The sequence below is a fragment of the Aythya fuligula genome, chromosome 5 (genome assembly GCF_009819795.1).
Source record: "Aythya fuligula isolate bAytFul2 chromosome 5, bAytFul2.pri, whole genome shotgun sequence".
NCBI lineage: Eukaryota > Metazoa > Chordata > Aves > Anseriformes > Anatidae > Aythya > Aythya fuligula.
This window is the reverse complement of record NC_045563.1, coordinates 5888250-5904504: the sequence shown is the minus strand read 5'-3', so window position 1 is coordinate 5904504 and position 16255 is coordinate 5888250. Positions and strand designations below refer to the sequence as shown.

The 16255-nt window shown below is 40.3% G+C and overlaps 1 protein-coding gene across 1 annotated transcript; it reads right to left on the bottom strand.

Annotated features, from left to right (window-relative positions):
* Positions 1-418: 418 nt before the first annotated feature.
* On the bottom strand, positions 419-15946 carry PCNX4 (pecanex 4). The gene is made up of 12 exons (XM_032188632.1): positions 15752-15946; positions 13386-13441; positions 11993-12719; positions 10178-10357; positions 9572-10086; positions 8669-8769; positions 8397-8519; positions 7890-8253; positions 5124-5227; positions 3632-4668; positions 2958-3144; positions 419-2582 (listed from the first exon to the last, which is right to left on the bottom strand). Exons 3-12 carry the CDS (start codon positions 12679-12681, stop codon positions 2331-2333), a joined length of 3552 nt encoding a protein of 1183 aa, XP_032044523.1. The 5' UTR covers positions 12682-12719; positions 13386-13441; positions 15752-15946; the 3' UTR covers positions 419-2330.
* Positions 15947-16255: the final 309 nt, after the last annotated feature.

Below are 16255 nucleotides of genomic sequence, written 5' to 3'. Positions count from 1 at the left end.
CACTTAACAGAGGCAGGCAGTTGCATAAATTTGGTACAGAACAAGAGGCTGTAACTTGTAGTTCTGCCAAAAACGAATCTGAAGAGGGTTAGAAAATCATAACATGAATCAGGGTCATACTGTTGCAAAACAGCCTGAAATGTGTGAATTGGCTCAGTGTACTACTGAATAAGGGGCTGCAGAACACGCTGCCTGCAATAGCAGGGGACAGGATGTTACAATGCATTAGAGCCTAGCTCTATATTCCTGTCCATAAACAGGAATTCTGCACGTAAGTAATTCTATTCCTCCATCTGGTACCAATCGAGATCTCGGCTGGAATACCAGGGCCAGTTACCAGCACCGCTTTGTGAAAGGCTGGGTACCAGATGGAAGGAACCGGAGGACAGCAAGAGAAAATGATCACAGCTCTCTTCAGTCTCAGTTCTCAACTAGTTTATTCGGTTTACAGAAGACAAAAAATGAGGGCAGAAATTATAACCATCAAATAAAAGACTGCTGCTGCTGCTGAAAAAAAAAGTAATTAAAACTTCTGTAACCACACAGAGGACAAAGTCAGTAGGAGGTGTACAACAAGGCAGGGAGGTTTAAATTAATTTTAGGGGGAAAAAAAAAAAGACAAACCCTCTCCAACTGTTGCAAGAACAGCAAAGAACTGTAGTGAACTACTTGATAAACTCATGCTATACTTGATACTAAATTTTAAGTTGAATTATACATTTGCCAGGAGTAGTTCCTTTTGACAGCGAGCTGAAGCATGAGCTCTCTGAAAGCCCCTTCCAGATCTGTTTCCACAATTCTGCATTTCCGGATACAGTTCGTGGCCAACCAAGGATTTTTTCAGGTTATCAGCACTCGGCTATTTATGCTCCTGCACACCAATCACTTTCTAAAAGCTGATTCCACTAATACTCTGTGTGAATTTTTATGTGCTGTTAGAGGGCTCTACCCTGGGGTCTGAAGTTTGTTTCGTTACCACTTCTGAATTCCATTCCAAGGTTGGCATATTTCTTTAAAGTAATTTATGGGCACCAATCAAAACAATCGGTTAACAGCTTGGCATGTAGCACACAGTCCTGTGACAAATTTTATCCAATAGCAAAAGGTCTTAAAAGGTGAGGTGTAGAAGTAATAAACATGCTCCAATTAAACAGGACTGGGTTTTATAAACCAATACCAAAACTATTACAGAGCAGATCTCTGTGAAATTGATCCTAGTTTAAGACAGACAATTATTTACATCCTGCTGCGCATACACCGGCAGTAACTACACAGTAACTACTGACCTACAGAGAAAGTACACTCACGTGCTAATGGCGGGTGGGAGTGACCAGGAGAAACACATCGCTGGAGAGATGACCCAAACCTGTTTTCAAGGAGACCTGTAACACTGCAAACCAACTGCCAAACTCTGTTCTAACCTTTGCAAAGGTTAAAAAAATAAAAGTTCTCTCAAAGACAGCTGGGTTCCTCTCCTCCCACCCCTCCACCCTCAATCATCAAGCTGTTTTCGTGGAAGACTGGTTAGTGGTATGGACACGGGTTACACACAACAACTTGTATATATATTAATATATATGGATACTGGAGGAAGGAAATAAAATCAATCCATTTGGACTTAAATTCCTTCTTCCCCCTAATTAGACATGTTCACGTTCATCAGTAGGTCACAGGGGTTATCAATGTGTCAGGCCGCACACTGTTTTATACAAATTGTCTTTGACCCCAGAACAAGCACTTGGTAAAAATCCTCCCAACTTCTTGCTAAAGCATATAACTGATAAGTTACTAGAGCTAACGAGGATCACCTAAAGTCATATATATTATAACAAATGCTAAAACTGAACTCAGTCCCATATAAAATGGCCAGAATAAAAAAATTCATATAAATAGTCATATATACACTTTGGTTACCAACTCTGTGGTTGACGGTTCTACAATGAGCTGTAACTTGGCAGCGCAAGTCACCTGTCCAACTATTAAAAAGAAAAAAACAAAAACAGAATGCACCAAAAATAGTTAATGATCAGAATCATGCTGCTCTCCTCTAACCTAGAGAAGAGAATTTCAGCATTTCCTGGCTCGTCAGCCACACAGGCAATGGTGTCTCAAATGTTCCAGCAGCAAGAAAACCACTCGCAATGTCCTGCCTGCCGAAGGTTCTGGCTAGCACCATTTCTGTGCAAATTGTGGACGCTGGCTTGGCACTGCCACCCAACGCCATTACGAGAGTAAACTCTTCTAGCGTATAAATGTAGCATGAGCATGTTTTCCAACACACAGATGGAAAATACAAAACAATAATACTACTACAAAGTGCTACAGAGAGCCTAGAACAAAGGCAGATGCAGAAGCTCGGATGAATAAACGGGGTAGCCAAGAGGTGGGTCTGCAGCTTGCACAGTAAGGTTTCTCAGAAGAACTGGGTGTGCCTGGATGCTGTAGCGCTCTTCATCATCATTCGTAGCATACAGCAGCTCCCAGGACAAATTTGCCCACTGACCCCGGATAGCTTCATTGTTCAGTTTTCCCACTTGTACTAACAACTCCTGGAGAGTGAGGACTCGCCCAGTGTAAATTCCCTTCAAAAATAAACAGATCAAAACGTTCAGTACATGCTGAAAAAAGACACACAATGCTTTAGTTACAAAGCACTACAAGCAGCTTTGGGACTTCACATGCTACGAACACCGGCCCTCTGAAGTAGCAAGCTGTATAAACTGGTCTCCCTGATTCAATTCTTCCATCTTGGAACACAATCAGCAAATTTTACTGCATCTGAAGAACAATGCCTTGTTATTTCCAACAACAGTGATGTCAGTTTCTGTTTAGTACAAACACAAATTTGGTAGCACAGCTTCATGTTTTGGAACACAACAATGGGGGGAGGAAAAACAAAAAAACAGTGGGAAGGAAACCAAACCTTGACATTGCTAATCAGTAATTTTTCTTCTTACCATATTTGGATCATGTCCCAGCGAAAAAAGGTATGGCTTTTCCTGAAGAACTGCTTGCTGCCACTCAAGATCCGATACCAGCCCGATGTACCAATCATTTTCGTATTCTTCCAGATAGTTAACTAGTTCTTTGAAGTTCTCAACTGGCCCCAGGCTTGCTTTGTCAACCATCAGTTTAAAAGTGTATCTGAAACGTACAGAAAGACCTACAGTAAGCACTGCTGCAAAGACAGGAGGAAGAAAGCCTCTCAGCAGTGCCAACTTGCTAAGTTACCACTTGTCAGCAGACGAACTGGAAGTTAGTAGGCACAACTTTTAGCTAACCTAGACGTGAAACACATTTGCTGAAACATCTTTCCTTCACTTCAAACACTGTTCCCTCTGCCTGATAATGGAAAGTGCCAAACATTGAACTCCATCGCAATTCTATTAGATTTTGTGTTTTTCCCCACTTCAGAAGGCAGATTTCCAGTATTGGAGGCAGCTGCAGTGGGGAAGGGACTACGGAAGGACATCACAGGCTTCACGGCTCAGGGTTACAGGCAATATTCATGTAGAAAGAAGCTACAAATTTATTTAAATATTATGGTTTTAAAATGAACTACTCTTAGCAAACTGATACTTTCAAAGCCCAGTACTCCTGTATCACTGTTCAGATCTGTGAGTCTGTTTACCTGAATGCTTTCAGGGCAAGCTGGAACAGCTCTGGTTTGCCCGTTAGCCAGTCCAACCCAACAGACCATGGGATGCCACCGGTGTATGCTCTGAACACATGGCTCGGGGCTGGCACAGTGTTATCCAGTCCAAACAGACCAAAGCAACACGACAACACACCATGGACATACAAATCTTTCAAAGCTTCATCTTTCATGAGGTCTTCAAGTAAATTGGAAGGCTTTTCTGTCAGATGAAAAAAGTCCAGCTGACTCAAAATGAAATGGTACCACTCTTCTGGAAACCTCTGCCGCATTTCATTGACTTTCGAAGTAGGCACCGGGGCCGTTCGCCATTCCTCAGGGATGCTCAACAGCTCTGAGTACGAGCAACTGAACTCAACCTGAGGTAAAATTTCTTCCTGTTTTCCTTTGTCTACAGCAGGGAGCCCAAGGACAACAGCCCTGTGTAACTTATCATCTGGTGACATTTCCTGTAGGACATCTTGGCCCTGTGTTTCCACAGATCCTGGAATAGAGAGATGTGCTTTTGGTGTCATTCCCAAACGTCCAGGTTCTTTTCTGTCTCTCATTTTGCCCCTGGGTTCGAGATCAAAAATGTCACTATCATCAGTCCAGTCCTCAATTGTATCAACAGTAAAGCTATCTTCATCCCTCAGAGGCCTGGGTGTTCCTGCTGCACTGCTGTGCTGATTTTCTGGAAATGATCTTTTTTTGTTCTTGTCCGCACTGCCCAGGTTGTCCCGTATTTTTGATTTCTTATAACAATACTGGACAAGCATCCATACAAGCACTTTAATGAAATCATCTTTCAGGTGCTTCAAATTCTCATGGGAGTCGATTATTCCAGATAACACATTTCTGGCGTCAGAATACAGTCTCACAGGTAAAACAGTACAAGGAGTCAAAATGTGTCCAAAATGGTTGTTAAGAGAGAGAATCTTTGTGTGCTCCTGTTGTTCGAAGGCCATTTCAAAAATCTCATCAACTTTGTGAGCTTCAGCAGCATGACAGGATGTTTCCTGCAATTCTAGCCCCTAAGGCACAAATGAGAACAATTTGGGTTTAGTCTTCACCAGTACCTATGCTTAAATACTAGCAAGTTCTGTTTTCTTGCAGCGTTTTTCTCCACAAATGAAGACATGCTCCATTATCAGCATTTCCAGAAGTGAGTTACCAACAAATCTAACCAGACATAATGATAACCCCAAAGCAGTCACTACGCTGCTAGGCACAGATAAGAATCTTAGGAAAAAAGCCAACAACTTCGCCTCATGAAGATCTGTATTAACGAGCTTACTAAAAATGTTACGTTACAAGGTAGATGATAAATAATTTCACAACTGCTAAGCACGTCAGCTCTAAGACCAGTTAATATAGAAATAACACTTAACATAAAAAAAATTGACTGTAATGTCAGGTAAATTAATGACATTGCATAAGTAACCAGTAAGTTACTTATACAGTGAGTTAATCCTCAGCATGCACTTACCTTAATGTTAACACCACAATAAGTGAAGCCTTTTTCTAGCACCAATATCCACATCAATCTATCCTGAAAACGGCACAGGTAATGTGATCCAGGTAGAAAGAGACCTAGACAAGAAAAAAACAACAAAAAATACACAGAAGCTGTGGTATAACTGTAGCATTATATCAACAAAAGCCTTTTCCACACGCCAGCTAAGAAATTGGTCTGTGTACACAAAACATTCAACATAAAAAAATAATTAAAACTGACTAATTAATACCCTAGAATCTTAAAGGAATTAGCTGCAAAGATACATGTTGAAATTGTGGTGCTATCTTTGAAAATGCTGTGGAAAAGCGTGGAACCATTAAAGAACCACAGGACAACAGTTTTCATCCTGGACCAGGGTTAAGCAACCCCACCCTCAGTTCCCTTTGTGGATGTGACCGTCACGATTAACGATCGTCTTTGGCTGCATTTCCAAGTGCACAGCTCCCACGGGGGTCACTTGGAGATCTGAAATTCTTCTGAATGCTGAATACAGGAAAGAATCATGAGCTAGTACATGGGTACCTTGATGGCCCTGCTTACTGTGGAGTACAGAGTTTACTTGTCATGGGGGAAATAAAAATCTAAGTCAACACAAGTTGGTACCTACACTACCAGTTCCTAAATTAATTTGCCTGCATTCTGGAGTGATTAGAAATATCCCCCAGGATGCAAAATCCAGAGTGCTACAGAACTGTCAGATTACCAATGACATGGTGTTGTACCCATTTTACAGATCCATAAATAGAAGCAGAGAAATGAAGACCTACATTTTCAGGAACACCTATTTCTAAGGGCTTCTCTTTAAAGATATGTGAGCCAGTATCATACACATTGAATGCCAGCAACAGATACAATGGGAATCACCTGTGGTCTTTCTGAAGTACCCCCATAAGTAAATAAATAAATTCCATCACACTTTCTTGAGTCTGACATCACTAAAAATGCAGCCACGCAAGAACAACTGAAATTTGAAAATTAAGACCTGAACAGTTCAGGCCACAGTTCAAATTGATTAGTATTAAAAAAAAATATCCCACAATCCAGCTCTCACTGTAAAAATTAAATTACTTATGTCAAAAAAAACAAAAAACAAAAAATAATAATAAAAAAAAAAACACACAACCATAGTATTGTTTTTCTCTTCTACCTATTTCAGTAGAAAAGGCAATGCCAAACTTCTGAGCAACTGGTGGATAATGATCTATTTAAGTTACAGCCTACTGTCAGCTCCTCCAACACAATGGTGCTGTTCTTAGCACAAGGTACCTTTAGTGCCAGTTTACAACTTGCTTCTGCTCTCTTTCACATCCAAGTGATCACTCACTTGCAGGGAGAATTTCAGTTTTAGAATGTTGTAAAATGGAATTAGTGAAACCAACCATTAATCTCTAGTTAAAATTTAAGTAACCTTTTCTATCCCAGTGAGCTAATGAAGTGCATTTTCTTGCTAACATTTTGCAAAGATTTTAATATTCTTCTTGGTAGCTGTTAAAGCTACTAAAACTCCTTAACATAGAAAAAAGTATGAATTTAAATTAAAATAGAGACACACAAAGTGGTACGTCTTCAAATTTTAACTCAGTTGAGAACACAGCATTTTTTCTTGCTCGAAGATGTTCATTCACAGATTTTCCCATTAAAGAGAGGACATTTTTACCATCAAGACTGGTGTTTTAAATTATTGAATCTGAGGTCACCACAGCCATAATGGCAATGGGGAAATAGAAAAACACACACAGAGGCTGATCGAGTAGACAGTGAAGCATCTCTCTATACTTCAGAGAAAAAAAAAAACTTACTAGTTTTTAATACCTTTCCACTTGTACTAAAACTGCAGCAATATTTCCTAGTAAAGCACTTGCATACATTCTTCAGGAAAGAGTGATTAAGGTTAACTTCCACTCTCTTTAAATATCAGTCCAAGCCATTTCCAGTTGCAAGCCATTTTCTAAGAGGCTTATGTAAATGTTTACCTCTTGTCAAAGTGCAACGATTATTTATGTTATACAAAGACTGTTTCCCTAGAAAACGAGCTTGCTATTTTAACAGTTATCCTGTCTCGAGCTGGGGGAAAAATCAGCATTTCCTCACTTCTGTTTATATAAATCTGTGAAATACCCATCTTGATGTCTTTCACAGGCTTTATGACCAGAAATGTTACAACCTCACCCTGACTGCCTGCATGAGATATGACACTGTCTCATCAACTGTTTCTGGTCTCAGCTGTGCACAGCTAGTTTAGTCTACAACATATTCTACAAACATCTAGTCCATATCCATCCTACCTAATTCATGTATCAAAATTAACAAAATCACCTTGAACAATGGAACTGATGAAAACAAAAGTGCATACATAAGCTCAAAGAGCAGTTTGAAACCACCTTCTCTTCACTGTTAAGAGAACTCCTCAATACACTTGCCTCTAATTAGGTGAGATAAATCCATAGCACCTTTCTTGTTCAGTATAGAAAGATTAGGATTGATACTGTTTCATCGCAGTTTTGTTTCTGCTTATTTCAAAGGCAACAAAGAATTGTTTTCTTACAAGAGCATATGAAGCAGAGAGGTATGAGAAGTAATCACTTTTTCTTCAAATGAACAATCGCTGAATATCAGATTTAACCTACGCATTTGAAATATGGTTTCAATCAGATGCTGCTTCTCATATTCCCCAGCAAAATCACATTTCTCAAAATATTTATATACATTCCATCACAGTGCTGCTAGCACACCTACCTAGGCTACCGGCTGCTAATGCAGACTGCAGAGCAACAGCCAGACTTGGAACCATCTGCTGGTAGTACACTGTATCGGAGCAAACACATGCTGTAGCGCCCACCGGTCCTGGCCAGCTTCGGATAGGCCTAGGAAAGCCAATCAAAAATACTGGTAGCGTGAAGAGTGGCAGCAGCGGAGAAGAAAGGAGCGCAGAGAGGGCGATGAAGATCAGCAGGATTGGGAAGAAAACCACATTCAGAGTGATTAAGGTGGCGGTAGATTTGCGACGTTGTTTTTTCTCTGTCCACGATGTCAGAAGAATGGCGATGGCGAACTGCAGCTTGGAGACAAACTGAAGCAGTCGATCCCGTAGGATGCCAACCTGCAAGGCACATATACAACAAGCACGTGCTTATTTATCCTCTGTATCAGAACACATTCAGCACTGCTAAAGCTGCCTTATCTAGAATAATTTTGAGAAAATGAAGCATGATTATCATTGATAATGATAATTATGGCAATTACCAGCAAGAGTCTGATTCCTGTATCAAGGCTCCTGTTCCACCAGAGGTCTGGACTGAGCACCAGCATTTGTGCCACTGACACAACCACTATGTCCAGCAGGGCATTCTCTGTGTTCTGCCATACCTAAAATGGAGATACGTTAGACATACATTTAAAAATCTCTTTATCTTTTCTCTGCTTTCCTGACCTGGAATATTTCTTCCAAGTCATTTTAATACTTAAACCACATAGAAGAGAATTGCTTAGGCTAATGTAATTAAATTTTGAATTACCATCCTAAATATTCTTGTGAATCCAATGCAAACAGACACAGAATGGAGATTTTGTAGCGAACGGTCTAGTGACAGGAATGCTATCATAGCAAATGGAGACACTGTAATTGAAACAAAAGAGTAACTGATTTCCTTTCAAAAACACAATTCAAGTTTACAGAGGTAAAGTCTTATTGCAGAATGGAAATCTTAGTGTAAAAAGAGAACTCCTCCCTTCATTATTACAAACTCCTCTTTGTGTTACACTTCCAGGATATCAAACAATGTATTTGCACTACTGGCCTGAGATTGCAACCATTTATGTGAATGCTTAGTTTTTACTTATTACTTTGCTCATTTCCCTAAGGATAATGGGAATACTCATATTAACAAGTAAAAATAAACACTGAATAGTGCTCATCAATCCACTTCCCCAAAATGACACTTTTTTATGAAATTAAATTAATTTAAGTCTAATTTTGGCTCCTCCAAAGTACACAGATTTGTCCCAATCTCCACCAGCAAGGGGACTGTTCCCTTTAACTAACAAGTACAGTCAGCTTGAAGACTCCCAGTTCATTTTGTTTACCAAGTATTTTTGTTAAAATCTATTAGAGACATTTTTTTCAAAAGTGGATACTGATGTAAACAAAATCCTTTAAAAGGCCTTGCTTTCTGAGCTGGAGTTTTGAAAAGTTCATCTTCTTACATGTACCTCTTAAAAAAAAATCAGTTACCACTTTCAAATATTCTGAACCAATATTAATTACCTCAATGCATAATCAAGCAAAACATGAACCAATATTTTCAGCTACTTGTTTTTTCTTAGTTCATTCACAGAGTCTTGCACATACAGTAATTCTAGCGTTGTTTCAATCTCCCTAAAACATCATCTAACAAACAACAGATAGCGTGTATTCCTACCTAGTGTTAGTAAAATCCTCCTGACAACACCAACTTTCATTAGCCTTCTTTGCTTCTCCATGAACACAGTCACAGTCCTGATATCCTTTGGATAAAAGGGGTTTCGGAAGGTTCCAAACAAGTACACTCCCTGAATCTCTCTAAGAATCCACATAATTACAAGTAATACAATCAGGATATAACTTGCTATAGCCTGAGGACTGGCTTTGGAAAATGATGAAAAGCCTGCAAATTGATGCAGCAGGCCAGCTTCTATGAGAGCGAGTGTCAATACAGTCAAATAAAAAATAAATTCCCTCCACCCAAACTGTATTCTAAGACCACTGCGCATATGTTTAGATTTTCTGGAGGCTAAATGGCTGATCATGGTGTGTTTGAAGGCAAAACCAATCTCGCTTAGGTTAAGACTCAGTATGAACCCAAATCCAGTCATGAAGAGGATCACACCGAGAGTGCTGGGAATGAAATACGATGCTATTGCTGTTCCAGCAGAAATGAGAAACATTACTAATAACCTGTGAAGGAGAAAATAAAAAAGATTTGCTTGAAAAGAAAAAGGTTATCAACAATATTGCTATATTTTACCATTATATAAACAAAATTTACTTTGTGTTACTTGACATAGGTGAACCTCCTAGTCCAAACTCCAACAGTTGTTCCATTCCCCACAGAAAAAGTGCGTCAAGCGGGGGCAGAATTCCCATTGCCCACAAGAACGGCAGAAAAAGAAATACGATGTGCAAAATCTGGTTTGTCTGCTCTATAATGGGTGCGTTGACAGCAAACCTGGAAAGAAGAAATGCATTTGACTTCTGTGAAGGAAAACATAGCTGATGTGTGGGAAGGCTTTTTGTTTAACTAGTACAGTAAATCCAGAATTATAAACAGTACACATTCAATCTACAAAACCTCAACTGCTATTTTTTTTAAAAGGAAACATAAGGACAAATTTATGTTTTGGGCAGTAATGCATCAGCTAGAACACTGGAACATTGGCTTTTTTTTTTTATTAACAAGTTTGGAAGCTTTCAAATTACACAGATGAGCCAAATGTTCTAAGTATCCTAGTTATTTTTATACTATTGTGACTATAAACTTAGAAATACTTGTACAAAAGGAAGTCTAGAAGCTCTAAAACCTCAACCATTTTACCAAAATAAAAGTTAAGTATCATCTCAAAACTACAAAAACAAAACTTTTATGCAAGTCCAAGATCCAAGATGCAAGATTTAACACTGAAAGAATTGGCACGTTGCCTGCACATCAAGGTATCTACTCTCTTTAGGAACGTAAAATGTAATTTTGTACATAAAAGCTTTTAAATCTTTCTGTAAAAAAATATACAAATCAATATTAGAAGTCTGCATACATCCTAAGCCATACATAGTTCATCAGCAAGCTCATTTACTTAATGGTGGACTGCTAAGATCCATGACTTCTCTCTACTTCTTAGTAAATAAATAAGGAAGTCTCAAAAGAATTTGGTCAGGAATTTAAAGGTTTTTCTCCTCCCGAATTTAGATAGAAGAATTTGGTGTCCAAGACCATGTGTGTAATTACCATATTGTAACTGAAGAAGCAGCTAGGGTAAATCAAAAGCGAAGATATCTCCAAGTGCAAAAGTGGTAAAATCAAACATGCTTTTTTAAATGCATTTGATACAACCCAACTACAAAATACATACATGTGACAAAGTGATATTAGTATCACCTGACAAGGAAAAAGAATGCATAAAGTAAAACTAAAAGCATCTTGCTTTAAGAGATTCTACAAATGTTTCAGCTAAGACATTCATCTGAAAAGATGAAATATAAAACAGTCTCCCATTTGCACAATGATGCAGTTCTTCCTTATTACTAAAGCATTTAAAAATCCAAGTTCAAAATCCACATAACAAACACACAGCAAGGTTCACAGTGGTTTATCCACTCAGTAAAAGCCAAATTCCTGGTATTTTGGCCTGTAATTTATAACACTCTGCAGTGACTTTGCACAGACTAAATTAGAAAACATTGCAGGACAAAATTTGGATATAAATCTGGTACTCCTGAAGTTTGCAGTGTTTAAATTTACAGTTCCAGATCAGGAACATATTTTTGAGAACATATTCTTCAAAAGGATGTTGACGCAAATGCTCTCGTACAAAAATACCAAAATCAACTCTGTAGAAGACAATTTTAGCTGTCCCTAACTTAGAAGCCTCTCAGGGGCTCTCTCGGGGGCTTCTGAATTTATATGGAACACTAAAAAAAATTAAGAACAACTTTTTAAGCACAGTGCAGACATCATTGTCTGCTATGTGTTCTTCTAGCTTCATTTGGACTTCCTACAGCTGATTAAAACCTCAAATTTCATCTTTCTTATTAAAATATATACACAATAACCATTACTTTAATTAGCAAAATGCTGCATTAGCTTTACCTGTGTGCAAGATCCACTGCAATGAAGACAAAAATGTAGAAAGGTCTCATCAGAGCAGTGATTTCGTAAGTATCCAGTGGCTGGAAAGTAGCTGTTTCGGTAGCTGTGTTTATGATTAGCGAATACTCGGCTATACATACAGTCACCCATCCAAATACAAAGATCGTAACAGTTCCTCCAATGTTGCTATACAGCAAGGTTATTCTGTTTGGTAGCAGATACCAAGTTCCCAGCCCACACAATACCCCTGCCAGAAACGAATGAAACACGGTGTTGATTATATACTTCTTGCCAGGAATAATAAATTTTACTGTCTCTGAACCTACACAGCTGGAAAATTCAAACTCATCTTCATCTGTTAGTGTATTCTGAATTTGCATTCTTTCTACTGTCACTGTTTTCTGTTTTGCATATATATTTGCCATCTGAAGGATAAGTGCAGTAACAAACATCAGTCCTCCTGAAAGTGCTGCAGTGTAATAGTCTTTCATAATGTCTAACTGGTACAGAAGTGTTCCTACTCCTCCCAAAACCCATGGCATCAAGAAAAGAATAATCTGATTCACATATATGTAAGGAGGGGCACAATAGCCTAATTTAAACCGGGGACCTCCCAGCACAGTCTGTGGAAAGCGCTTCAAAAAGAACTCCTGCTTGTAATCATTCAGCAGAGGTACATCTGGACCCATTCTTATTACTCAGGAATGCTGGATGAATATCATTTTTCCTGTAAAAGAACAGAAAGAAAAAGAAGGAAATATTACCAAATCTGGAACTCAAAACTTAACCAGGGATTTTTTTTGTGTGTCCTATTTTCATTTACCAGATTGTAGTGGAATTCTAATATGTTAGTGTTAGTAAACATATCTTAAAGCATCCATAGAATCTGCTACCGGAATACAGCTACTAAGCAAACACCTAAGATAGAAAAAAAGATTATTTTATAAATAAAGAATTAAAAAAAAGTTGTTTTTACCCATCAGCATTTTTAGTGTCATAGAATCATCACAGAACGGCTTGGGTTGGTAAGGACCTTAAAGCCCATCTGGGTCCAACCCTGTGCCACGGCAGGGACACCTCCCACTAGACCAGGCTGGCCAAAACCCCATCCAGCTTGGGTTGGAACAATTCCTGGCAGCCTGTGCCAGGGCTTCACCACCCTCTGAGTAAAGAATTTCTACCTAACATCCAATCTAAATCTCCCCTCTTTCTGGTTAAAATCATTCCCTCTTGTCCTATCTGCCTGTGTAAAATGTCCTCCCTACACAGCCTAGTCACAGAACAGGATCTCAGCATGCAAAGCACCACATGAGACAGCGACAACAAACAGTTCACTTTCCGTATCCTAAAACATACAAAAAAAAACAAACCAAACCAAAACAAAACACAATACTTGTGAGTTGTAGCAGAATTGGCACATCAACATCTTCTTTATGTCAACGGAGAAAGCTGAAAAAAAGGAAAAAACATTCCTGTAAACCTTTACAGTGAATCATCAAACAAAAATCAGACATGAATACTCATTTAGAGGGCGTCAGGCAATGTAGAAGTAATGAATGCAAAAACGTAACTACAGTATTCAAATATAATTTTATGTTACTGGTCTCAAAAGCAAAAATCCATGAATGACAGGTATGACTATTCCAGGTAAGACACAGGTATTTGTCTTACAGCACAAGGAATGCAATGCAAAATAGTTTCATAAATATTACTACTTTAAAAAGAGATGCTGAATTTTGTTGCCCAAGTACTGAAATTCTGACTTCCTTCTACTGGACCTGTATTATCTCATGAACACCCCTTAGCTATCACTGCTGATATAGTAAAAATGAACTCTACTGCCATGCAGTTTCCAGCCACCGTTGATTTCTTTGCTCTACAAAACCAAATACTTTCAGGTGCTTTTGAGCACATTTTACTCCTCACATTTAAACAGATACTGATTATCACAGGTCTAAGCTAGAAACAACGCCAATGAGATATCTTAAAGGCCATTGATAGGCATCATCACAAATGGAAATTTGCTTTCAGGGTACACCAAGTCAACGCACACCGCAATGAAAAGCAGGACCCTACAGGCTTGTTAACTACTCTCCATGAACACAGTGGATTTTAATTTTAAAAATTAAAAAACGGAATTTGTAAACATAGAACATGAAATACTGAAACCATAAAGATTTTTTTTGTCTTCCTATTTCAAGCCATTGTATGTTTTTGTTTTTAAGGGAAGGAGAAGGCAGTAGTCAGTCATAATGGAAAAGACACATGTTGACAATGGAGAGGGGAATTCATCGCAGCCAATTCAAGAATTTGAAAATGTAACAAGGACACACCCAATTAAAAACAATTTTAAAATGTAATTAAAAAAATATAATTCAGACAAGCTTGTCTATAAAAAGAAACACTGCTTAAAGAGCTATGTATGCATGAAACAAAGTTGCTCTGAAAGTTAAACACAGTAGATTTATGTGTCTGTAAAGGACAGAAGATGAGTTTAAAGAAATGTAGAACCAAAAGGTGCATAGTTTTCCCTTAAAAACAGTTTTCTGGCAGCTGTGATTTTCTGCTCTAAAAAGGTCTGTTTTTGGTTCACGTTTTAGCTTGCATTTGTGTTTGTCACTTTATATTGCTAACAAAATGTTAACAACACATTCCTCTCACAGTTTCTGTGTAAACAATAGACATCTTTGTGCGAGACAAAATCTATGCATATAAACAATATGGTTCTACTCCAAAACCTAAGAGCCATAAAAAGAAGTGAGTTTATTTATAAATGACAAGTCAAAGAAATATGGAAATGATACTGTCAGCTATCCTCCTGGCTTCCCAAGTCAGGTAACGCGTTAGGACTTCAAAGAGGCACTCGTGCACGTCTCATTATTTCTGTGCAAAGCCTTAGCAACAAGACTCCACACATTAGGAAGTGTTTACAGGACCTGGCTTCAATATACATTCCTAACATACAGGCCTGGCCCGACTGTGACAACTTGCCTGGTTACCCAAACAGCCTTCACGACAACAGTTTGTCATCACTGGCAGGGATCTAAGTGACTTAGATGCTATCGTAACACGGATGATAAAAGGACTTTAACACCATAAAACCATTTAACGTGCTATCCCCACGATATCCTCCCTACATCCACATTGCATAAAAGAAAGTGAGACAACACAAATCTTGCATAAGTTCGGGCAGCAATTCACATGAAGGTGTGAATTTTTGGCTAGGTAAACATCATCATCCTTCGTATACACCAATGACAGATCGGTGCGGTTTGGTTTTATTTCAAGCAGATTACAAGAGAACATGTGTACAGCTCTCAAGTCAGCTAAGCTGCTGAAGCGGGTAAGGCTTAAAACTACTTACCTAGGTGGTCTTCTTTTCACGCGAGACTAAGCAAGGGTTATAAGCCACCTGCTAGCACAGCTCGGACAAATGCAAGCATGAGGGTGCAGGGGAAGCTGCAGACAGCCCCTGCCTGGGCAAACCCAGATGCACCTGTGCGAACCTACGTGCTAAAATGCCCACATTTCCACCCATTTCACCCCTCTGCTGCTTTTTAACAACGGAGAGACCAGGGCTACCTGGGGCCAGGCACAGAGGGAGGGGGGCACCACCGGTCTGACAGAGCCGGCCCCAGGGAAGGGCCCAGCTGCTGCTGCACCCCCCGGGATGGCCGCACCCCCTCCTCGTCCCCGGGGGGCCGCTGTCTGCGCCTCAGCAGCCGTGATGGAGATCGCCTCAGCGAGGCGGGCACCTACCTCAGGGCCGGGCTCGGAGCAGCTCAGGGGATTTGCGGGGCGGTGGGGAGAAGGGGGAACGGGGCTGAGCCTGCGGCAGAAGGAGGAGGAGGAGGAGGAAGGACGGTGGAGCGCTCCCCACACGCACACCCCAGCCCCACGGCTTTCCACAGGGAGCGCGAACAGCACAGGCCGCGACCCAACGCTCCTCCCCGCCGCCGGGGCCCCTCCGCCCGGTTGCTGCTGCCGCTGAGGACGGCGGGGAAGGAGGAGGAGGAGGAGGAGATGATGGAGGAGGAGGAGGAGGCGGCTACGGGCAGCGCCGAAGCCCGGCCTCACGGCGGCGGCGCCCCCTCCCCTCAGCCCCCGCCGCCATTTTGTCTCCGCCTCAGGGCCGACGCCGCGCGGGAACGCCCGGGCTGCCCAGGGGGGGAAATGGCCCCGGCCTGAGGGGGGCTGCACCGGGCGGCTTCTCGGTGGGGCTGGCACACGGGCTGTGAGGTGGAGACGAAGGCGAAGACGAAG